At 34.6% G+C, this 25154-nt stretch overlaps 1 protein-coding gene across 14 annotated transcripts in view; it reads left to right on the forward strand.

The window, feature by feature from the left end:
- The window catches only part of CFHR4 (complement factor H related 4), a 46172-nt gene that overhangs the window by 16863 nt on the left and 4155 nt on the right, over positions 1–25154 (forward strand). For 3 of the 14 annotated variants that reach the window (XM_078002047.1, XM_078002040.1, XM_078002072.1), the window contains 10 exons: positions 5989–6186; positions 8548–8730; positions 10308–10484; positions 10767–10949; positions 13662–13859; positions 16104–16286; positions 17871–18047; positions 18351–18545; positions 20819–21016; positions 23239–23421. In XM_078002047.1, the coding sequence (XP_077858173.1) occupies positions 5989–6186; positions 8548–8730; positions 10308–10484; positions 10767–10949; positions 13662–13859; positions 16104–16286; positions 17871–18047; positions 18351–18545; positions 20819–21016; positions 23239–23421 (1875 nt within the window). Of the gene's footprint in view, positions 1–5988; positions 6187–8547; positions 8731–9114; positions 9279–10307; positions 10485–10766; positions 10950–13661; positions 13860–16103; positions 16287–16703; positions 16835–17870; positions 18048–18350; positions 18546–20818; positions 21017–23238; positions 23422–25154 lie in introns of those variants that run through there. The other 11 variants (XM_028851664.2, XM_078002044.1, XM_078002084.1 and 8 more) reach the window with 8 other exon arrangements.

Below are 25154 nucleotides of genomic sequence, written 5' to 3' on the forward strand. Positions count from 1 at the left end.
TTTTGTCAAAGGCCTTTTCTGCATCTATTGAGATAATCATGTGGTTTTTGTCTTTGGTTCTGTTTATATGCTGGATTACATTTATTGATTTGCGTATGTTGAACCAGCCTTGCATCCCAGGGATGAAGCCCACTTGATCATGGTGGATAAGCTTTTTGATGTGCTGTTGGATCCAGTTTGCCAGTATTTTATTGAGGATGTTTGCATCTATGTTCATCAGGGATATTGGTCTAAAATTTTCTTTTTTTGTTGTGTCTCTGCCAGGCTTTGGTATCAGGATGATGTTGGCCTCAAAAAATGAGTTAGGGAGGATTCCCTCTTTTCCTATTGATTGGAATAGTTTCAGAAGGAATGGTACCAGCTTCTCCTTGTACCTCTGGTAGAATTCAGTTGTGAATCCATCTGGTCCTGGACTTTTTTTGGTTGGTAGGCTATTAATTATTGCCTCAATTTCAGAGCCTGCTATTGGTCTATTCAGGGATTCAACTTCTTCCTGGTTTAGTCTTGGGAGAGTGTAAGTGTCCAGGAAATTATCCATTTCTTCTAGATTTTCTAGTTTATTTGCATAGAGGTGTTTATAGTATTCTCTGATGGTAGTTTGTATTTCTGTGAGGTCGGTGGTGATATCCCCTTTATCATTTTTTATTGCGTCTATTTGATTCTTCTCTCTTTTCTTCTTTATTAGTCTTGCTAGCAGTCTATCCATTTTGTTTCTCTTTTCAGAAAACCAGATCCTGGATTCATTGAGTTTTTGGAGGGTTTTTTATGTCTCTATCTCCTTCAGTTCTGCTCTGATCTTAGTTATTTCTTGCCTTCTGCTAGCTTTTGAATGTGTTTGCTCTTGCTTCTCTAGTTCTTTTAATTATGATGTTAGAGTGTCAATTTTAGATCTTTCCAGCTTTCTCTTGTGGGCATTTAGTGCTATAAATGTCCCTCTACACACAGCTTTAAATGTGTCCCAGAGATTCTGGTATGTTGTATCTTCATTCTCATTGGTTTCAAAGAACATCTTTATTTCTGCCTTCATTTCGTTATGTACCCAGTAGTCATTCAGGAGCAGGTTGTTCAGTTTCCATGTAGTTGAGTGGTTTTGATTGAGTTTCTTAGTCCTGAGTTCTAGTTTGATTGCGCTGTGGTCTGAGAGACAGTTTGTTATAATTTCTGTTCTTGTACATTTGCTGAGGAGTGCTTTACTTCCAATTATGTGGTCAATTTTGGAATAAGTGTGATGTGGTGCTGAGAAGAATGTATATTCTGTTGATTTGGGGTGGAGAGTTCTGTAGATGTCTATTAGGTCTGCTTGCTGCAGAGCTGAGTTCAATTCCTGGATATCCTTGTTAACTTTCTGTCTTGTTGATCTGTTTAATGTTGACAGTGGGGTGTTGAAGTCTCCCATTAGTATTGTATGGGAGTCTAAGTCTCTTTGTAAGTCTCTAAGGACTTGCTTTATGAATCTGGGTGCTCCTGTGTTGGGTGCATATATATTTAGGATAGTTAGCTCTTCCTTTACCATTATGTAATGGCCTTCTTTGTCTCTTTTGATCTTTGATGGTTTAAAGTCTGTTTCATCAGAGACTAGTATTGCAACCCCTGCTTTTTTTTGTTATCCATTTGCTTGGTAAATCTTCCTCCATCCCTTTATTTTGAGCCTATGTATGTCTCTGCATGTGAGATGGGTCTCCTGAATACAGCAGACTGATGGGTCTTGACTCTTTATCCAGTTTGCCAGTCTATGTCTTTTAATTGGAGCATTTAGTCCACTTACATTTAAGGTTAATATTGTTATGTGTGAACTTGATCCTGCCATTATGATATTAACTGGTTATTTTGCTTGTTAGTTGATGCAGTTTCTTCCTAGCCTTGATGGTCTTTACATTTTGGCATGTTTTTGCAATGGCTGGTACCGGTTGTTCCTTTCCATGTTTAGTGCTTCCTTCAGGGTCTCTTGTAAGGCAGGCCTGGTGGTGACAAAATCTCTAAGCATTTGTTTGTCTGTAAAGGATTTTATTTCTCCTTCACTTATGAAACTTAGTTTGGCTGGATATGAAATTCTGGGTTAAAATTCTTTTCTTTAAGAATGTTGAATATTGGCCCCCATTCTCTTCTAGCTTGTAGAGTTTCTGCTGAGAGATCTGCTGTTAGTCTGATGGGCTTCCCTTTGTGGGTAACCCGACCTTTCTCTCTGGCTGCCCTTAAGATTTTTTCCTTCGTTTCAACTTTGGTGAATCTGGCAATTATGTGTCTTGGAGTTGCTCTTCTCGAGGAGCATCTTTGTGGCATTCTTTGTATTTCCTGAATTTGAATGTTGGCCTGCCCTACTAGGTTGGGGAAGTTCTCCTGGATGATATCCTGAAGAGTGTTTTCCAACTTGCTTCTATTTTCCCCCTCACTTTCAGGCACCCCAATCAGACATAGATTTGGTCTTTTTACATAATCCCATACTTCTTGCAGGCTTTGTTCATTTCTTTTCCTTCTTTTTTCTTTAGATTTCTCTTCTCGCTTCATTTCATTCATTTGATCCTCAATCGCTGATACTCTTTCTTCCAGTTGATCGATTCGGTTACTGAAGCTTGTGCATTTGTCACGTATTTCTTGTATCATGGTTTTCATCTCTGTCCGTTCGTTTATGGCCTTCTGTGCATTAATTATTCTGGTTATCAATTCTTCCACTCTGTTTACAAGATTTTTAGTTTCTTTGCACTGAGTACGTAATTCCTCCTTTAGCTCTGAGAGGTTTGATGGACTGAAGCCTTCTTCTCTCATCTTGTCAAAGTCATTCTCTGTCCAGCTTTGATCTGTTGCTGGTGATGAGCTGTGTTCCTTTCGAGGGGGAGATGCGCTCTTATTTTTTGAATTTCCAGCTTTTCTGCCCTGCTTTTTCCCCATCTTTGTGGTTTTATCTGCCTCTGGTCTTTGATGATGGTGACGTACTGATGGAGTTTTGGTGTGGGTGTCCTTCCTGTGTGTTAGTTTTTCTTCTAATTGTCAGGACCCTCAGCTTTAGGTCTGTTGGAGATTGCTTGAGGTCCACTCCAGACCCTGTTTGCCTGGGTGTCAGCAGCAGAGGCTGCAGAAGATAGAATACTGCTGAACAGCGAGTGTACCTGTCTGATTCTTGCTTTGGAAGCTTCCTCTCAGGGGTGTACTCCACCGTGTGAGGTGTGGGGTGTCGGTCTGCCCCTAGTGCAGGATGTCTCCCAGTTAGGCTACTCAGGGGTCAGGGACCCACTTGAGCAGGCAGTCTGTCCGTTCTCAGATCTCAACCTCCGTGTTGGGAGATCCACTGCTCTCTTCAAAGCTGTCAGACAGAGTCGCTTGTGTCTGCAGAGGTTTCTGCTGCTTTTTGTTGTTGCTGTTGCTGTTGTTGTTGTTGAGCTGTGCCCTGTCCCCAGAGATGGAGTCTACAGAGACTGGCAGGCCTCCTTGAACTGCTGTGAGCTCGACCCAGTTGGATCTTCCCAGGACTTTGTTTACCTACTTAAGCCTCAGCAATGGCAGGCGCCCCTCCCCCAGCCTCGCTGCTGCCTTGCGGTTAGATCACAGACTGCTGTACTAGCAATGAGGAAGGCTCCCTGGGTGTGGGACCCTCCCGGCCAGGTGTGGGATATAATCTCATGGTGTGCCCGTTTGCTTAAAGCGCAGTATTGGGGTGGGAGTTACCCAATTTTCCAGGTGTGTGTCTCAGTTCCCCTGGCTAGGAAAAGGGATTCCCTTCCCCCTTCTGCTTCCCAGGTGAGGCAATGCCTCGCCCTGCTTCAGCTCTGGCTGGTCGGGCTGCAACAGCTGACCAGCACCAATTGTCTGGCACTCCCCAGTGAGACAAACCCAGTACCTCAGTTGATAATGCAGAAATCACCTGTCTTCTGTGTCGCTGGCACTGGGAGCTGGAGACTGGAGCTGTTCCTATTTGGCCATCTTGCTCCGCCCCCTGGAATTAGTCTTAAATGACCTATGCTGATGTATCATAATGTATCATGGTGAAATTCGCAAAGTTCAAAGGTAAAGAGAAAATAATACAAATCTCCAAACAGTGGTGGGGGAAAAACAGCATGATGTAACATAGAAGGAATGAAACTAAATGAGCATTTTAAGCTCAACTTTGGAAGGTTCAAAAAATGGGGGGCAAAATCTATCAACAATGAGAGATATGGATATAGGCCAAGAAACTATACAAAGACAAGGTATTGTTCCCAGGTCTTTGTTAAATACATTTACAACATGCAAGGATTCAAAGTTAAAATCTGCATAACTAATCTGTAGAAACCGCTTGAAAAATTTTTCTAATCAAACAAAAAGAAATAGATTGATGAATGTAAGATGTGTTAAGACAAATTATTCATCTGACACTTGTTAAATATGACAAGACAGATTTTATCTGGCTATTGCAATAGGGGGAAGAGGTTGAGCTCAGCTTCAAAAACAGCACAGCTGAGAATTTATACCCTAAAATCAGAGTAATTGAAATGCTATTTATAAGCAAAGAAACTGAATGAATATTTGAACTTCCACATTGGAAGTTTCAAAAATGTGGCAGAAAAAAAAAAAAGGTCATGAGAAATATGGACTGTAGGCCAAGAATCTATACCTAGAGAAGTTACCACATATCATTTAAATGAATGTACTTAAGAGATGCAAGAATTCAGCATTTATAATCCACATAACAAGACTGTAGAAACTGCCTGAGAATCTCTCTAATGAAAAACTAAGAAAGAAAGACAATAAACCAGTGGACTAAAGAATAATGGAGATCATAAACAATATTGTGTGTGTGTGTGTGTGTGTGGTGCATATGTTGGAATCTTTTATGTGTAGTATAAGGTTTCTTGAACAATGATCACATTTCATAGAAAAACTGAATACTATTCTAGTATTACAAGTAGTAAATTATCTCTGAATCATCCCATGGAAGTGGAAACCTTTTTTGGAAACATCAAGTATAAGCCTTATGATGACATAGTGCTTAAACATATATGTCAAATATTCAACATACACAAATTCCTCAATAAACTGTAATTATAGTATGCTAAAAATATTTTACATCCTAGCACTTTGGGAGGCCGAGATGGGCAGATCACGAGGTCAGGAGATCGAGACCATCCTGGCTAACCCAGTGAAACCCCGTCTCTACTAAAAATACAAAAAAAACTAGCCAGGCCAAGTGGCGGGCGCCTGTGGACCCAGCTGCTTGGGAGGCTGAGGAAGGAGAATGGCGTAAACCTGGGAGGCGGAGCTTGCAGTGAGCTGAGATCCCTCCACTGCACTCCAGCCTGGGCGACAGAGCGAGACTCCGTCTCAAAAAAAAAAAAAAAAAAAAAAAATTTACATAACACAGTAAAAACATCTTACTTTCTAATCGAAATTAAAAATAAATAAAAATGCTTATTATATTCCTAGATATTTAGATATTAAGAAATATTCGTAGTTCATTTTCCTGGTTAAATAAAGAATAGAAATCTTGTCTTAATAACTGGTTTGTGACATGAATTAGCAATATTATTTTGTTGTGTGATGTGATCAATGAGAAATCTATATGTTTCCCTGTAGTATTTACATTCCTTACAGTCAATTTTTTTAAATCCCCCAAAAACTACTATCTCCCACTATAGAGTTGGTCTGAGAAAAAAAGGCAGGGGTCTGATTTCTAATGGGATGGAACAGAAAGGAAAAGAAGACATGAGCTGAATGGTAAAATAAGCGTCTTCATCTCTCAACCAGGAAGCTCACTAATCAACCAGGACTAGAAGATCTGTACTCAAGGAGAGTACATTAAATAGGTCTGCAGTTTTCTTCAATCTTCATTAACAAACAGCTCTTCACATATCTAGGTCATTGGAATTCTGTAACTTTTCTTGCCCTAAAACCCCTAATTCAATGAGTGTAATTATGCTAAGAAGAGAAAATAATTCATTGATCAAAAATGTCATCTGTTGTATGATTATCCGTTATAGTAAAACATTATTTATACTGTTTTTTGTTTTTTATTACAAGAAGTGAAACCTTGCGATTTTCCAGAAATTCAACATGGAGGTCTGTATTATGAGAGTAAGCGTAGACCATACTTTCCAGTAGCTGCAGGAAAATCTTACTCCTATTACTGTGATGCAAATTTTGTGACTCCTTCAGGAAGTTACTGGGATTACATTCATTGCACACAAGATGGGTGGTCGCCAACAGTCCCATGCCTCAGTAAGTAAACCTCTTTACAATATGTGCATAAAACTTGAAAAGCGTGAGAGAAAAGCAAATAAATGATTACATTGTCTTATATAACAGAAATAGGACCAAAGGAAGAGTTATTCAAGCAAAAAGACCAAAATGGATCTTTTCTGTTATGAGATCTTCATGAAAATTACATGAGAAATAAATGTAGGAACTTTAGGAGAATACCTATATAATTTAAATATATTTTATCATAAAAACTAAGGTTAAGTAACATTGAATACTGACTTTTTTGTACAAACACTTAGTACTAGCTTTAATTTTTCTTGAGTTATACATTAGTTTTGAGTATTGATGTAGTGTTATTTAAATATTCTAAAAATTATTTTAATATAGTATTTTGATCAAATTCATGTCTTTAATTTACCTTTAAATCATTTTATGGTCCTTAGGACAATGTATTTTCAATTATTTGGAGAATGGATATAATAAAAATATGGAAGAACGTATTTAGAGCTGGTCTTCTCCCAGATGCATTGGTGTCAGTTAGTCCACTTATTTGAGATCCCAGTATGTCTGTAACTGTCTAAGATCTAGACATTTAACTGGAAAATTTTGTATATCAACCCTCAAGCTGAATTTATGTCTTTTTATTTTAAAACAAAAGCCTATCTAGTTCCCAGTTCCAAATGTGTCTGAACACATTTATAAGTTCTGGATAATTAGTGGATTCTGTCACTTAATAGGGTCAAGTAACAATAGAAATATAAGTCAGTGGCCAGGTGCGGTGGCTCACTCCTGTAAACCCAGCACTACGGGAGGCAGAGATGGGCAGATCACTTTAGGTAAGGAGTTCAAGACCAGCCTGGCCAACACAGTGAAACCCCATCTCTACTAAAAATACAAAAATTAGCCAGATGCGGTGGCACAAGCCTGTAATCCCAGCTATCCAGGAGGTTGAGGCTGGAGAATGGCTTGAACCAGGGAGGCGTAGGTTGCAGTGAGCCTAGATTGGACCATTGCACTCCAGACTCGGTGAGAGGACAAGACTCCATCTCAAAAAAAAAAATATATATATATATACACACACACACACACACACACATATACACACAAACATATATATGTTATGAAGATCACAAAATACATTAAATACACATTAAAGTAACACTGCTTCAGTGTTTACATCAAAGTGAATGCATTGATTTAAGTAGATTATAAAATTATAGCATTAATTAAAAAATACAATGCTTGCCCAAAGGTCACTTGTACGTCTCTCACATGCTTTAAATTAAGCCTTATAATCAGTTATAGCTGACTTTCACTTTTTAGGTAAAGGGGTCTCTGAAAGTTCTTTGTGTGTATTGTTTGCAATTTACAAAACATTCCATTATAGAAACTATATGATAATTAGGATACAATAAGAATGAAGGGGAATGGGAATCTTGCACACTTATAGGAGCACTGTCCTCAACAACAGCCTAAGCCTCTGAAAGAAAAGTCCCTTCTTCTCCTGCCATAGGCACCAACTCTGTTATTAATGCACCTAATAAATATTGTTGTGTGTCAAGCACCTTTACAGGTATTGAAAATAAAATTGTTTACAAGAGAAACTGAACACTGTAGTTTAGAGGCGGGAGGAGATTAATAGGAAAGTAGGCAAGAATAGATCAGAAAACTCATGATTATGACAAATGCTATATTATAAAATATGTATCATCTTTAACATGATTTCTTTTCCTTTCAGATAGTAAAATTGGTCCACATTGATAATATATAAAGAACATATACATTACTAGTATACTAGAACTTATTTTTATTATCTTGTTTGTTTGTTTTTTTCCTGCTTACATTTCCACATTTCTCTCAAACACCATGTCTATAAGGGTGTAAGACCCACTTAAGATGATAACCATTTTAAATTCCTGGAGGCTAAAGATTTGCAAATTTATTTCTTTGTCTATGGTAAGCAGTGTGCACTGTATCTTTGCCTGGGAAATGGCATTTGACTATATGAGGTCTAAGATCTCTTAATAGCATCAAAAAGATTCAAGTTATTGCAAAGCAGCCAGAAACTCTTCCAAAAAGTCATAGGGAATTGAGAGTCTGCTAGATCTGCATTCCTCCTCAAGGCCTGCCAGAGCTCTGTTGACAGTCTCAAGAATTCTTTGCTTTTATTCTGCCTTTCCCTGTGTTTTCACTATTTTCTTTCAAAATTCATGGTTTATTTTAGGAACATGGATGTCTAGGAAACTTCCAGTTTTGCTATTTTCAATTCCTTAACAAATGTTTCATTGTTTTACCATATTGCCATGTTTTTACTTATTCCCTTTTATAAAAGAAATATTCAACAAATATTTACTTTTTTCTCTACTTTTGCTCTTTTAGGAACATGCTCAAAATCAGATACAGAAGTTGAAAATGGATTTATTTCTGAATCTTCTTCTATTTATATTTTAAATAAAGAAATACAATATAAATGTAAGCCAGGATATGCAACAGCAGATGGAAATTCTTCAGGATCAATTACATGTTTGCAAAATAGATGGTCAGCACAACCAATTTGCATTAGTAAGTGATTTACATATTCCCATTCAGTTTCTGTCAACTTCGTTCCTCTCTTTGAGATGATAGTGTTTTACTTAAAAATATAGAAAACACTTTTAGGAGTAAAGAGATATAAACACTTCTAATACCATTTAACATTCTGTGCCAGACTAAGCCTTTTTTGCCTTTTAGAGTAATGGCTACTTGGGAAGATGATCATTCCATCTCTTTCAATTCAATTTGCCTTTGCGTAAAAGCAATCCCATCAGGTACAGACTAGTTAGACAGCTGCACGGGACTCTCAGCAAAATGTAACAGTTGTCAATAAAAACTTTGTTCTTTTCCCTTTCTTCGTATTTCAAAATTATCAACTGCTTGTATTGTATTCCTTGCTCACACTCAGCAAAGATGTACATGTCGGGGAAGGGATGAGTGCTTAATTCTGAGTTTCTGCTAGCATCAGGAGAATGAGACCTTAATAATGTGTATCAATGATGCAACTGAGGAGAACCAACTCAGAAAATTATTTCCAGCTGGTAATCTAGTACAGAGAAAACAAGTAAAGGAAAAGGGTAAGTGGGTGGGCTGAATGTTTACAAACCTCATACTTGGCAATGGATTCCTTACAACTAAAGTTCTCTAAAACATTCCCAACTTGTAACTACTTATTATTAAAGAGATTGCATAATGAACCGTGGAAATCTTGCAGTGGCAAAAGTTGATCTTTTTTGTCTTTTCTCTGTAGACATTCACAAAGATTTTTAAAGATAAATTATTTAATTTATTTTTAACACACATATTGATATATAATTTACATAGTGCAAAATCCACTTCATTTTCAAGTGTACAATTCAACTATTTTTAGCCATGAGATGAAATGGAAGGGACTACTGATACATAATAGTGCATGGATGAATCTCAAAAGTATTAAGCTAAGTGAGAAAAAGAAAGGATACAATTAGAAAGTGATTATCTCATAGTTACTCTGAGGTTTGGGAGCTATAAAATATAATTCCTACATTTCTAGAATACTGTTTTCAATTTCTATGCTTATCATGGGTTCTGCAAAAGACAAAGCTGCATAGTTTAATCTAATTTGACTCAGCTTTGATAAATGATCTAAGACCTGTAAAATAAAAGATAATATGTTTTTAAAACTTTTATAGAACCTATATCCAATGAATATAATTTTAATCCAACATACACCCTTACTGTCAGTAAATTGAGTACATAAATATGTACATTAACTTTTAAATTCACAAAATTTTATCGTCTTTAAAATAATACATTATAATGAGAAAGGTAGACTGTAATAATAGCCAATGAGATGTTCCCAAATAAAAATAGGTCTGACTAAATATTATTAATATGTTTCTCATAGGATTTAAATGATGAGAAGGATATATATAGGGAAATATATTTTTCTCTTCTAATAAACTATTACAGTACAAAGAAAACACTGATTATCAAACTATTTTTAATAGTACTCAATTTATTAGCAAACACTGATTGGTAAATTTTATTCCTATAATGAAACTTTCTTAGTTGAATTGTATATCATATGGCATAAAAAAGCAATCCTCAATTTTATTTTGTTTCAGAACTTTGTGATATGCCAGTTTTTGAGAATTCCAGAGCCAAGAGTAATGGCATGTGGTTTAAGCTCCATGACACATTGGACTATGAATGCTATGATGGATATGAAAGCAGATATGGAAACACCACAGGTTCCATAGTGTGTGGTGAAGATGGCTGGTCGCATTTGCCAACATGCTATAGTAAGTGTTTTATTCAAGTATTTCTTTTTACTAGAATTAAATAAATAAATAAATAAAAACATACATACATATACATATATGTACATATTCATGTAGTACTCATTTGAGTGTGAATTACCTTAAACCTTAAAAAAAAAAAAAAAAAAAACCAAGGTTGAAAATGCAAATGTCTTCCTAAGACATCAAATAAGATACAGTTAAGAGTATATAAAAAACTTCAATCAGAAAGTTTCCAATAAAACTGTTGATTTTTCTCTACATAAAAAATATTCTTTTTTTCAGATTCTTCAGAAAAGTGTGGGCCTCCTCCACCTATTAGCAATGGAGATACCAAGTCCTTCCCGCAAAAAGTGTATCTGCCACAGTCAACAGTTGAGTACCAATGCCAGTCCTCCTATGAACTTCAGGGTTCTCAATATGTAACTTGTAGTAATGGAGAGTGGTCAGAACCACCAAGATGCAGATGTAAGTTCTTAACATTCTGGATCTGAGAAAATTAGAGTAATAAGTTTGATCTTTGCTTATTTATACTAAAATTTTTATGGGTTATTACCCTAGAACTGTGTTCACAAACAGTTATTCTGCTGAATGTTTGCCTTTCAGATCTTAATATGTAAGTGTATAAGCTTGGAAAATTTCATGTAAACGATGACGAAGTTTCTTTTTTAAAACAGGAATGTTCAGAACCCTCAATTTGTTAATGGACACAATGAGTCTTCAAGAATGACATCCATTTATTGCAAACATCTGAAATATAGCATCTCACCTTGACATCAATAACCATTTTCACATTACTAACACTTAGGTAAATAGTTTTCAAAGAGTTTTGAAAACACTGTTTTAAAACAATGAACTTGGAACCAACCCAAATGTCCAGGCCCAAATGATATGCTAGGTAAAGAAAATGTGGCACATATACACAATGGAATACTATGCAGCCATATAAAAGGATGAGTCATGTCACATGTTCTCACTCGTATGTGGGAGCTGAACAAGGAGAACAGGTGGACTCAGGGAGGGGAACACCACATACCAGGGTCTGCCCTAGGTTGGGGAGCTAGGGGAGAGATAGCATTAGGAGAAATACCTAATGTAGGTGATGGGTTGATGGGTGCAGCAAACCACCATGGCACATGTATTCCTATGTGAAGAAACTGCACGTTCTGCACATGTACCGCGAACTTAAAGTATAATAAAAACGATGCACTATTAACTAAAATCCTACATGAAAACCTGAAATGCTTCCTGAGAGAGCACAGAGCTAGTTAACACTGAGAAGTTCTTTTTCTGATTATTGTTCTTTCTTATATTTTACCAGTATCTCTAGCAAGCAAGAAAGAAATTAACAGAAAGTTCAACCATTTCCAAATCCCAATGGTTTCTGTTTTAACCTTTGTCTCCTCTGCCCTTGTCCCAGAATGAAAATGAATACACTAAAAACGCCTCAAGTCTGTAATGTAGGTATACTCTCAGAATTTTGTCCCACAATTCCTATGAACTTGAAGTAATACAATTGAAAATATGAGCCACAATAATTATGGTAACAACAATAAAACCTAAAAGTAAGTTTGCCACCAATTTCTACTAGCCTATAAAGTATAGCCCTGGATACCCATCAGGCCTTGCATATCAGAGCTTCCTATCACAGCTCTTAAACTATAAACTTATGAGTTTTTCAAGTGCTTAAGTTCCTAAGTACAGGATGATACAAGCAGTTCTTTTCCGTGATATGACTCATTTCCTTTATTTTGCTGCTACGCTACATTTTACCTTTTATATTGACTGATGATGCTGATATTTTGACTGATCCTATGATGGGCTAAACCTTAATTATAGTACCCTATTTATGTATCCACTTCTGTAGATGATAATGTCTAAGTCTGGGCTCCAAACCATACAAGTGTCAAGACTGCAGAGGAAAGTTAGTATCCTCAAATCAAAATAGTTTACAAGTATTTCCAAACTTGATTCCATAGGAAAAATTAAGTATTAGGTTCCAGAGATAAATTCTGAGTCTTATATTTGATTGACTGAGCAGATGGACACTCCTAAGATGCGTTTCACAGCAAAAGCATTACCTCTTCTCACAATCAAGAACAGGAAAGGATTATAATTATCTGAAGACATGAGATCAGTTCCATGATACAAGCATGACTTTCAGTCTTCAAAACTAAAGAAGCAAAGAGCATTCAAGCAGAGAATTCTAGGGAAAAAGGCAACCTTATGGAAAATATTACATATACATATGGCATATTAAAGCAATGAGGAAAACTTAAACAGGCAGTAGGAAACTTTAGCAAGTTTTGAAAAATATGTTTGGAGAAGTATTTAGTGCTCAAATAATGTTTATTTGTGAATTGTAAACAAACAGCCCCTAAATGTATTGAAGAGCTCTTAAAAATTTTTGGATTTCAGAAGTGCTATGTAGTATGTTAAGAAATTTATTTAAGTAAGTCCTTGAAAGATGTATTAAAATATGATTTGGGGAAATTTCTAAAGAAATACTAATGTTAATAAGGGCGAAACTTGAGTGCAGAATACTTGCATCAAAAGAAGAGAAGAGGAGTGAATGACATCATCAAAAATGGAAAGCTTACCATGGAAGAATTGGGCTTAATACCTAAGGTATGGGTTGATGGGTGGTGCAAACCACCATGGCACACTTTTACCTATGTAACAAACTTTCACATCCTACACACGTATCCCAGAACTTAAAAAATTATTATAAAAATTTTAAAAAAAATCTAAAAGAAAACGAGCCAGGCACGGTTGCTTCCACCTATAATCCCAGCACTTTGGGAGGCCAAAGCTGGTGGATCACCTGAGGTCAGGAGTTCGAGACCAGCCTGACCAATATGGTATAACCCTGTGTCTACTAAAATTACGAAAATTAGATGGGCATGGTGGTGTGTGCCCATAGTGCCAGCTACTCGGGAGGCTGAGGCAGGAGAATTGCTTGAACCTGGGAGACGGAGGTTGCAGTAAGCCGAGATCGCACCACTGCAGCCTGGGCAACAGAGCGAAATTTCGTCTCAAAAAAAAAAAAAAAAAAGAAAGAAAAGAAAAGAAATAAAAAACCCTTTATGTGGAAGGTAACATAATCAAAACAGTCATCTCTTATATCATTGTCTGTTACAGTGAAACATTATTTATACTATTTTTGTTTTTTGTTACAAGTAATGAAACCTTGTGAGTTTCCAGAAATTCAACATGGAGGTCTGTATTATGAGAGTAAGCGTAGACCATACTTTCCAGTAGCTGCAGGAAATTCTTACTCCTATTACTGTGATGCAAATTTTGTGACTCCTTCAGGAAGTTACTGGGATTACATTCATTGCACACAAGATGGGTGGTTGCCAACAGTCCCATGCCTCGGTGAGTAAACCTCTTTACAATATGTGCATAAAACTTGTAAAGAATGGAGAGAGAAGAGCAAATAAATGATTACGTTGTGTTATATGACAGAAATGGTACCAAAGAAATAGTTATCCAAGCAAAAAGACCAAAATGGATCTTTTCTGTTATGAGATCTTCATGAAAATCACATGAGAAATAAATATAGGAATTTTATGAGAATACCTATGTAATTTATACATATTTTATCATGAAAACGAAAGAGAACTAACATTGAATACTGACTTTTTTGTACAAACATTTAGTAGTAGCTTTAGTTGTCCTTCAGTTATACATTATTTTGGGGTATTGATGCAGTATTATTTAAATATTCTAAAATTATTTTAATATACTATTTTGATTAAATTAATGTTTCTAATTTACTTTTTAATCATTTTATGGTCTTTAGGACAATGTATTCTCAGTTATTTGGAGAATGGATATAACACAAAATATGAAGGAACATATTGACAGGGTCAATCTGTAAAAGTTGAAGTCTGTCCTGACTACGGTCTTCCAAATGTGCAGACCACAGTTTCATGTACAGAGGATGATTGGTCTCCTCCTCCCAGATGCATTCGTGGCAGTTAGTCCACTTGTTTGAGATCCCAGTATGTCCATAACTGTCTAAGATTCTAGACCTTTAACGGGAAAATTTTGTGTATCAATTCTCAAGCTGAATATAGGCCTTTTTTATTGTTAGATAGAAGCCTAGCTAGTTTTCAGTTCCAAATATGTATGAATACATTTATAATTTCTGGATAATGAGTGGATTCTGTCACTTAATAGTCAAGTAATAGAAATATAAATTTTGAATAACACAAAATAAATAAAATATAGATGAAAGTAACACTGCTTCAGTATTTATATTGAAATCATGCTAAATGCATTGATTTAAGTAGATTATGAAATTATAGTATTAATTAAACAATAAATATAAGGCTTGCCCAAAGGTCACTTGTACATCTCTCACAATTATATGACATCTATTGTTATAGTTAGTGCTCTGTTGCTTTAAATTAAGACTCATCTTCTGTTATAGCTGACTTTCACTTTTTAGGTAAAGGGGTCTCTGAAAGTTGTTTGTGTGCATCGCTTGCAATTTACAAAACATTCCATTATAGAAACCGTATGATAATTATGATATAATTGACATGGAAGACAATAGAAATCTTCTTACACCTTTGTAGGAGCAATTGTACTCAACAATAGCCTAAGTCTCTGAAAGAAAAGTCCCTTTTTCTCATACCGTAGGCACCAACTCTATCATTAATGCACTTAATAAATATTGTTGTGTGTCAAGTGCTTTATAGATATGAAATACAATTATTTACAAGAGAAACTGAACACTGTAGTTTAGAGTTTAGAGGAGATTAATAGAAAAGTAGGCAAGAATAGATCAGAAAACTCATGATTATGACAAATGCTATATTATAAATATTTATCATCTTTAACATGATTTATTTTTCTTTCAGATAGTAAAATTAGTCCATTTACATTTTTTTAATTACTAACTAAAAAGGAACATATACATTACTAATATCTTAGAACATATACATTACTAAAATAATTACTACCTTATGCATAAACACATTAGTAACATATAGAACATATACAATAATATGTGAAGAACCTATACATTACTAATATATTACAACTTATTTTTGCTATCTTGTTTGTTTGTTTTTTTCCTGCTTACATTTCCACATTTCTCTCAAACACCATGTCTATATGGGTTTAAGACCCACTTAAGATGACAATCATTTTAATTTCCTGGAGACTAAAGATTTGCAAATTTATTTCCTTGTCTGTGGTAGCAGTGTGTACTGTATATTTGCCTGAGAAATGGCATATGACTATATGAGGTCTAAGATCTCTTAATAGCATCAAAAAGATTCAGGTTATTGCAAAGTAGCCAGAAACTCTTCCAAAAAGTCATAGGGAATTGAGAGTCTGCTAGATCTGCATTCCTCCGCAAGGCCTGCCAGAGCTCTGTTGACAGTCTCAAGGATTCCTTGCTTTTATTCCGCCTTTCCCTGTATTTTCACTATTTTCTTTCAAAATTCATGGTTTAAGAACATGGATGTCTAGGAAACTTCCAGTTTTGCTGTTTTCAATTTGTTAACAAATATTTCATTGTTTTACCATATTTCCATGCTTTTACTCGTTCCCTTCTATAAAAGAAGTATTCAACAAATTTTTTTTTTCCTCTACTTTTTCTATTAGGAACATGCTCAAAATCAGATATAGAAGTTGAAAATGGATTTATTTCTGAATCTTCTTCTATTTATATTTTAAATAAAGAAATGCAATATAAATGTAAACCAGGATATGCAACAGCAGATGGAAATTCTTCAGGATCAATTACATGTTTGCAAAATGGATGGTCAGCACAACCAATTTGCATTAGTAAGTGATTTACATATTCCCATCCAGTTTCTGTCAACTTCATTCCTCTCTTTGAGATGATAGTGTTTTACTTAAAAATATAGAAAACACTTTTAGGAGTAAAGAGATATAAACACTTCTAATACCATTTAACATTCTGTGCCAGACTAAGCCTTTTTTGCCTTTTAGAGTAATGGCTACTTGGGAAGATGATCATTCCATCTCTTTCAATTCAATTTGCCTTTGCGTAAAAGCAATCCCATCAGGTACAGACTAGTTAGACAGCTGCACGGGACTCTCAGCAAAATGTAACAGTTGTCAATAAAAACTTTGTTCTTTTCCCTTTCTTCGTATTTCAAAATTATCAACTGCTTGTATTGTATTCCTTGCTCACACTCAGCAAAGATGTACATGTCGGGGAAGGGATGAGTGCTTAATTCTGAGTTTCTGCTAGCATCAGGAGAATGAGACCTTAATAATTTGTATCAATGATGCAACTGAGGAGAACCAACTCAGAAAATTATTTCCAGCTGGTAATCTAGTACAGAGAAAACAAGTAAAGGAAAAGGGCAAGTGGGTGGGCTGAATGTTTACAAACCTCATACTTGGCAATGGATTCCTTACAACTAAAGTTCTCTAAAACATTCCCAACTTGTAACTACTTATTATTAAAGAGATTGCATAATGAACCGTGGAAATCTTGCAGTGGCAAAAGTTGATCTTTTTTGTCTTTTCTCTGTAGACATTCACAAAGATTTTTAAAGATAAATTATTTAATTTATTTTTAACACACATATTGATATATAATTTACATAGTGCAAAATCCACTTCATTTTCAAGTGTACAATTCAACTATTTTTAGCCATGAGATGAAATGGAAGGGACTACTGATACATAATAGTGCATGGATGAATCTCAAAAGTATTAAGCTAAGTGAGAAAAAGAAAGGATACAATTAGAAAGTGATTATCTCATAGTTACTCTGAGGTTTGGGAGCTATAAAATATAATTCCTACATTTCTAGAATACTGTTTTCAATTTCTATGCTTATCATGGGCTCTGTGTAAAGAAAAGCTGTATACTTCAATCTAATTTGACTCAGCTTTGATAAATGATCAACTATAAGACTTGTAAAATAAAAGATAAGATGCTTTATATATTTTTGTAGAACCTATTATCCAATGAATATGATTTTAATCCAACATACACCCTTACTGTCAGTAAATTGAGTACATAAATATGTACATTAACTTTTAAATTCACAAAATTTTATCGTCTTTAAAATAATACATTATAATGAGAAAGGTAGACTGTAATAACAGCCAATGAGATGTTCTCAAATAAAAATAGGTCTAACTAAATATTGTTAATATGTTTTTCATAGGATTTAAATGATGAGAAGGATATATATAGGGAAATATATTTTTCTCTTCTAATTAACTGTTACAGCACAAAGAAAGCACTGATTGTCAGACTATTTTTTAATAGTACTCAATTTATTAGCAAACACTGATTGGTAAATTTTATTCCTATAATGAAACTTTCTTAGTTGAATTGTATATCATATGGCATAAAAAAGCAATCCTCAATTTTATTTTGTTTCAGAACTTTGTGATATGCCAGTTTTTGAGAATTCCAGAGCCAAGAGTAATGGCATGTGGTTTAAGCTCCATGACACATTGGACTATGAATGCTATGATGGATATGAAAGCAGATATGGAAACACCACAGGTTCCATAGTGTGTGGTGAAGATGGCTGGTCGCATTTGCCAACATGCTATAGTAAGTGTTTTATTCAAGTATTTCTTTTTACTAGAATTAAATAAATAAATAAATAAAAACATACATATGTATACGTACACATATATGTACACATATATGTGTACGTATACATATATGTACATATTCATGTAGTACTCATTTGAGTGTGAATTACCTTAAACCTTAAAAAAAAAACAAAAAACCAAGGTTGAAAATGCAAATGTCTTCCTAAGACATCAAATAAGATACAGTTAAGAGTATATAAAAAACTTTATTCAGAAAGTTTCCAATAAAACTATTGATTTTTCTCTACATAAAAAATAGTCTTTTTTTCAGATTCTTCAGAAAAGTGTGGGCCTCCTCCACCTATTAGCAATGGAGATACCAAGTCCTTCCCGCAAAAAGTGTATCTGCCACAGTCAACAGTCGAGTACCAGTGCCAGTCCTCCTATGAACTTCAGGGTTCTCAATATGTAACTTGTAGTAATGGAGAGTGGTCAGAACCACCAAGATGCAGATGTAAGTTCTTAATATTCTGGATCAGCTATTCTGCTGAATGTTTGCCTTTCAGATCTTAATATGTAAGTGTATAAGCTTGGAAAATTTCATGTAAATGATGACAAAGTTTCTTTTTTAAAACAGGATTGTTCAGAGACATCAATTTGTTAATGGATACAATCAGTCTTCAAGAATGACATTGATGTATTGCACACATATGAAATATGGCATCTCAACTTAAGATCAGTAATCATTTTCACATTATTAACATTTAGGAAAAGAGTTTTCAAAGAGTTTTGAAAACACTGTTTTAAAAACAATGAACTTGGAGCCAACCCAAATGTCCATCAATGATATACTAGGTAAAGAAAATGTGGCACATATACACAATGGAATACTATGCAGCCATAAAAAAGGATGAGTTCATGTCCTTTGCTGGGACAAAGATGAAGCTGGAAACCATCCTTCTCAGCAAATTATCACAAGAACAGAAAATCAAACACCACATATTCTCACTCGTAAGTAGGAGTTGAACAAGGAGAACAGGTGGACTCAAGGAGGGGAACATCACACACCAGTGCCTGTCACAGAGTAAGGAGCTAAGGGAGGGATAGCACTAGAAGAAATACCTAATGTAGGTTATGGGTTGATGGGTGCAGCACACCACCATGGCACATGTATACCTATGTAAAAACACTGCACGTTCTGCACGTGTACCCCAGAACTTAAATTATAATAAAAACCATGAATGATTAACTAAAATCCTTCTTGAAAACCTGAAATGCATCCTGAGAGAGCACATAGCTAGTTAACACTGAGAAGTTCTTTCTCTGATTATTGTTCTGTCTTATATTTTACCAGTATTTCTAGCAAGAAAGAAAGAAATTAAAGGAAAGGTCAGCCATTTCTAAAACCCCATGTTTTCTGTCTTTACCTTTATCTACTCTCCCTTCATCCCAGAATCAAAATGAATACATGAAAAATCCCTCAAGTCAGTAATATAGGTATACTTCCAGAATCTGTTCTCCAAGTCCTATGAACTTGAAGCAACACAATTCAAAACATATGAGCCAAAATAATTATGGCAACAACAAGAAAACCTAACAGAAAGTTTGCCACAAGTTTCTACTAGCCTATAACGTAGAGTCCTGGGATACCCATCAGGCATTGCATATCAAATAACCTATTCCTAACACAGCTCTTAAACTGTAAACTCATGAGTTTTTCAAGTGCTCAGCTTCCTAAGTATAGGATGATACCAGCAGCTCTTTTCTGTGATGTGACTCATTTCCTTTATTATGATGCTATGCTGCCTTTTACCTTTTATATTGACTGATGACGCTGATATCTTGGCTGATCCTACGATGAGCTAAACCTTAATTATTGTCCCCTATTTATGTATTCACTTCTGTATCTACTTTAGAAAGTGTTAGAAAATACGTTTGGAGGAGTATTTAGTGCTCAAATAATATTTATTTTTGAATTGTAAATAGCCCCTGAATGTATTGAGAGCTCTTAAACATTTTTGGATTTCAGAAGTGATATGTACTATGTGAAGAAATGTATTTATGTAAGTTCATGAAAGATGTATTAAAATATGACTTGGGGAAGTTTCTAAAGAAATACCAATGTTAATAAGGGCTAGACTTGAGTGCCGAATACTTGCATCAAAAGGAGAGAAAGAAGAGTGAATGACATCATCAAAAATGGAAAGCTTACCATGGAAGAATTGGGCTTAATACATAGGGTACAGGTTGATAGGTGGTGCAAATCACCATGGCACACATTTACCTATGTAACAAACCATCACATCCTACACATGTATCCCAGAACTTAAAAAATTATTATAAAAATTTAAAAAAAAATTCTAAAATAAAACGAACCAGGTGTGGTAGCTCACATCTGTATTTCCAGCACTTTGGGAGGCTGAAGTGGGTGGATCACCTGAGGTCAGGAGTTCGAGACCAGCCTGACCAATATGGTAAAATCCTGTGTCTACTAAAATTAGAAAAATTACATGGGCATGGTGGTGTGTGCCCATAGTGCCAGCTACTCGGGAAGCTGAGGCAGGAGAATTGCTTGAACCTGGGAGACGGAGGTTACAGTGAGCCGAGATCATATCATTGCACTCCAGCTTGGGCAGAAGTGTGAAATTCCATATCAAAAAAGAAAAAAAAAGAAAAAAGAAAACAAAACCATTATGTGGAAGGTAACATAATCAAAACAGTCATCTCTTATATCATTGTCTGTTACAGTGAAACATTATTTATACTATTTTTGTTTTTTGTTACAAGTAATGAAACCTTGTGAGTTTCCAGAAATTCAACATGGAGGTCTGTATTATCAGACTATACGTAGACCATACTTTCCAGTAGCTGCAGGAAATTCTTACTCCTATTACTGTGATGCAAATTTTGTGACTCCTTCAGGAAGTTACTGGGATTACATTCATTGCACACAAGATGGGTGGTTGCCAACAGTCCCATGCCTCAGTAAGTAAACCTCTTCACAACAATATGTGCATAAAACTTGCAAAGAATGGAGAGAGAAGAGCAAATAAATGATTACATTGTCTTATATGACAGAAATGGTACCAAGGAAAGAGTTGTTCAAGCAAAAAGACCAAAATGGATTTTTTCTGTTATGAGATCTTTATGAAAATCACATGAGAAATAAATATAGGAACTTTAGGAGAACACATATATATTCTAAACATATTTTATAAAAATTAAAGATAAGTAACATTGAATACTGACTTTTTTGTACATTTAGAGTAGCTTTAGTTTTCCTTCAGTTATACATTATTTTTGAGTATTGATGCAGTTTATTTAAATATTCTAAAAATTATTTTAATATACTATTTTGATTAAATTCATGTCTCTAATTTACTTTTTAATCATTTTATGGTCTTTAGGACAATGCATTCTCAGTTATTTGGAGAATGGATATAACACAAAGTATGAAGGGACATATTGACAGGGTCAATCTGTGAAAGCTGAAGTCTGTCCCGACTACCATCTTCCAAATGTGCAGACCACAGTTTCATGTACAGAGGATGATTGGTCTCCTCCTCCCAGATGCATTCGTGCCAGTTAGTCCACTCGTTTGAGATCCCAGTATGTCCGTAACTGTCTGAGATCTAGACCTTTAACAGGAAAATTTTGTATATCAACTCTGAAGCTAAATATATATCTTTTTTATTTTTAAGTAGAAGCCTAGCTAGTTTCCAGTTCCAAAGATGTATGAGTATATTTATAATTTCTGGATAATGAGTGGATTCTGTCACTTAATAGTTAAGTAACAATAGAAATATAAGTCATGAATAACACAAAATAAATAAAATACAGGTGAAAGTAACACTGCTTCAGTATTTATACTGAAATCATGCTAAATGCATTGATTTAAGTAGTTTATAAAATTATAGCATTAGCTAAACAATAAATATAATGCTTGCTCAAAGGTCACTTGTACATCTCTCACAATTATATGACATTTATTGTTATAGTTAGTGATCTGTTGCTTTAAATTAAGACTCATCTTCTGTTATAGCTGACTTTCACTTTTTAGGCAAAGGAGTCTCTGAAAGTCGTTTTCGTGTATTGCTTGCAATTTACAAAACATTCCATTATAGAAACCGCATGATAATTATTATATAATTGAGATGAAAGACATGGGAATCTCCTTACAGCTTGTAGGAGCAACTATCCTCAACAATAGCCTAAGCCATAGGCACCAACTCTATCATTAATTTGCCTAATAAATATTGTTGTGTGTCAAGTACTTTATAGATATTGAAAATAAAATTGTTAACAAGAGAAACTGAACACTGTAGTTTAGAGACTGGAAGAGATTAATAGGAAAGTAGGCAAGAATAGATCAGAAAACTCATGATTATGACAAAGGCTATATTATAAATATGTATCATCTATAACATGATTTCTTTTTCTTTCAGATAGTAAAATTGGTCCATTTACATTTTTTTCTAATTACTAATTAGAAAAGAACATGTACACTACTAGTATCTTAGAACATAACATTACTAAAATAATTAATATCTTATGCATATACCCGTTAGTAATGTGTAGAACACATACATTACTAATATATAAAGAACAAACACATTACGAATGTAGTAGAACTTCTTTTGGCAATCTTGTTTGCTTTCTTTTTTCTGTTTATATTTCCACATTCCTCTCAAATACCACGTCTCTATGTGTTTAAGCACCCACTTAAGATGACAACCATTTTCAATTGTTGGAGATAAAGGATTTACAAAATTACTCACTTGCCTGTGGTAGCAGTGTGTACATTATCTTTGCCTGGGAAATGGCATTTGACTTAACGAGGTGTAAGACACCTTAATAGTACCAAAAATACTTAGGTTGTTGCAAAGTAGCCAGAAAATCTTCCAAAATATCATTAGGGACTTGAGAGTCTGCTAGATCTGCATTTTTCAAGGCCTGCCACAACTCTGTTGACAGTCTCAAGGATTCTTTGCTTTTATTCTGCCTTTCCCTGTGTTTTCAACATTTCCTTCAAAAATTCGTGGTTTCCTTTTAAGAACACTGATGTTTAGGAAACTTCCAGTTTTGCTGTTTTCAATTCATTAACAAATGTTTCATTGTTTTGCCATATTGCCATGTTTTTACTTGTTCCCTTCTATAAAAGAAGTATTCAACAAATACGTATTTTTTCTCTACTTTTTCTATTTTAGGAACATGCTCAAAATCAGATATAGAAATTGAAAATGGATTTATTTCTGAATCTTCCTCTATTTATATTTTAAATAAAGAAATGCAATATAAATGTAAACCAGGATATGCAACAGCAGATGGAAATTCTTCAGGATCAATTACATGTTTGCAAAATGGATGGTCAGCACAACCAATTTGCATTAGTAAGTGATTTACATATTTCCATTCAGTTTCTGTCAGCTTCTTTCCTCTCTTTGAGATGATAGTGTTTTACTTAAAAATATAGAAAACACTTTTAGGAGTAAAGAGATACAAATACTTCTAATACCATTTAACATTCTGGGCCAAACTAAGTCTTCTGCATTTTTAGAGTAATGGCTACTTGGGAAGATGATCATTTCATCTCTTACAACTCAATCTGCCTTTACATAAAAGCAATCTTATAATGTACAGACTAGTTAGGCAACTGCATGGGAATATCAGCAAAATGTATTAGTTGCCAATAAAAACTTTGTTCTTTTGTCTTTATTTGTATTTCAAAATTATCAACTGCTTGTATTGTATTCCTTGCTCACACTCAGAAAAGATGTACATGTCAGGGGAGAAATGAATCCTTAATTCTGAATTTCTGCTAGCATCAGGAGAATCAGACCGTAATAATTTGTATCGATGATGCTACTGAGGATATCCAATCAAAAAATTATCTCCAGCCTATTGTTTACTACAGAGAAAACAAGTAAAAGAAAAGGGTAGGTGGGTGGGTTGAATGTTTACAAACCTCATACTTGCCAATGGATTCCTTACACATAAAGTTCTCTGAACATGCTCGACCTTTACTTATTATGATAAAGAGATTACATAATGAACAAAGGAAGTCTTTCAGTGCCAAAATTTGATTTTTTTCTTTCCTTTTTAGATATTCACAAAAAGTTTTAAAGATAAATTGCTTAATGTATTTTTAACCCAGAGGACTGTTGTATAATTTACATACTCCAAAATCCACTTCTTTTTCAAGGGTACAATTCAACTATTTTTGGCCATGAGATAATATGGAACCTTGATACATAATACAACATGGATGAATCTCAAAAATATTAAGCTAAGTGGGAAAAAAGAAAGATATACTTACAAAGTGATTATCTCAAAGTTACCATAGGTTTTCCAGACTGTATCAATTCCTACATTTCTAGAATACTGTTTACTATTTCTATGCTTATCATGGACTCTGTGTAAAGTGTATACTTCAATTTTACTCAGCTTTGATAAATGATCTACATTAAAACTTGTAAAATAAACGATAGGCTGCTTCATAAATTTGTATAGAGCTTATATCTAATTAATATAATTTTTATCTAACATATACACCCTTACTGTTAGTAAATAGTTACATAAATACATAAATAGTTACATTTAAATTCACAAAATTTTATCATCTTTAAAATTCACAAAGCTTAAAATCACAAAAATTTTGTATTTTTCTCTTTCTTTTCTTTTTTTTTTTTTTTCTTGAATTGGAGTCTCCCTCTGTCTCTCAGGCTGGAGTGCAGTGATGTGATTTCAGCTCACTGCAAGCTCCGCCTGCTGGATTCAAGCTATTCTCCTGCCTCACCCCTCTGAGTAGCTGGGATTACAGCTAATTTTTGCATTTTTTGTAGAGACGGGGTTCACCATGTTTTAAATTCACAAAATTTTATCATCTTTAAAATACTACATTGTAGCATCGTAATATAGACTTTAATAACAGCCAATGAGATTTTCACAGATAAAAATAGGACTGACTAAATGTTCTTAATATGTTTTCACAGAATTTAAATGATAAGAAGAATATATATAGAGAAATATATTTAACTATTGTAGTTAACTATTATAGCACAAAAAGCACTGATTATCAGACTATTTTTTAACAGTACTCAATTTATTAGCACACACTGATTGG

This window comes from Macaca mulatta, chromosome 1, assembly GCF_049350105.2.
Source record: "Macaca mulatta isolate MMU2019108-1 chromosome 1, T2T-MMU8v2.0, whole genome shotgun sequence".
Taxonomy (NCBI): Eukaryota; Metazoa; Chordata; class Mammalia; order Primates; family Cercopithecidae; genus Macaca; species Macaca mulatta.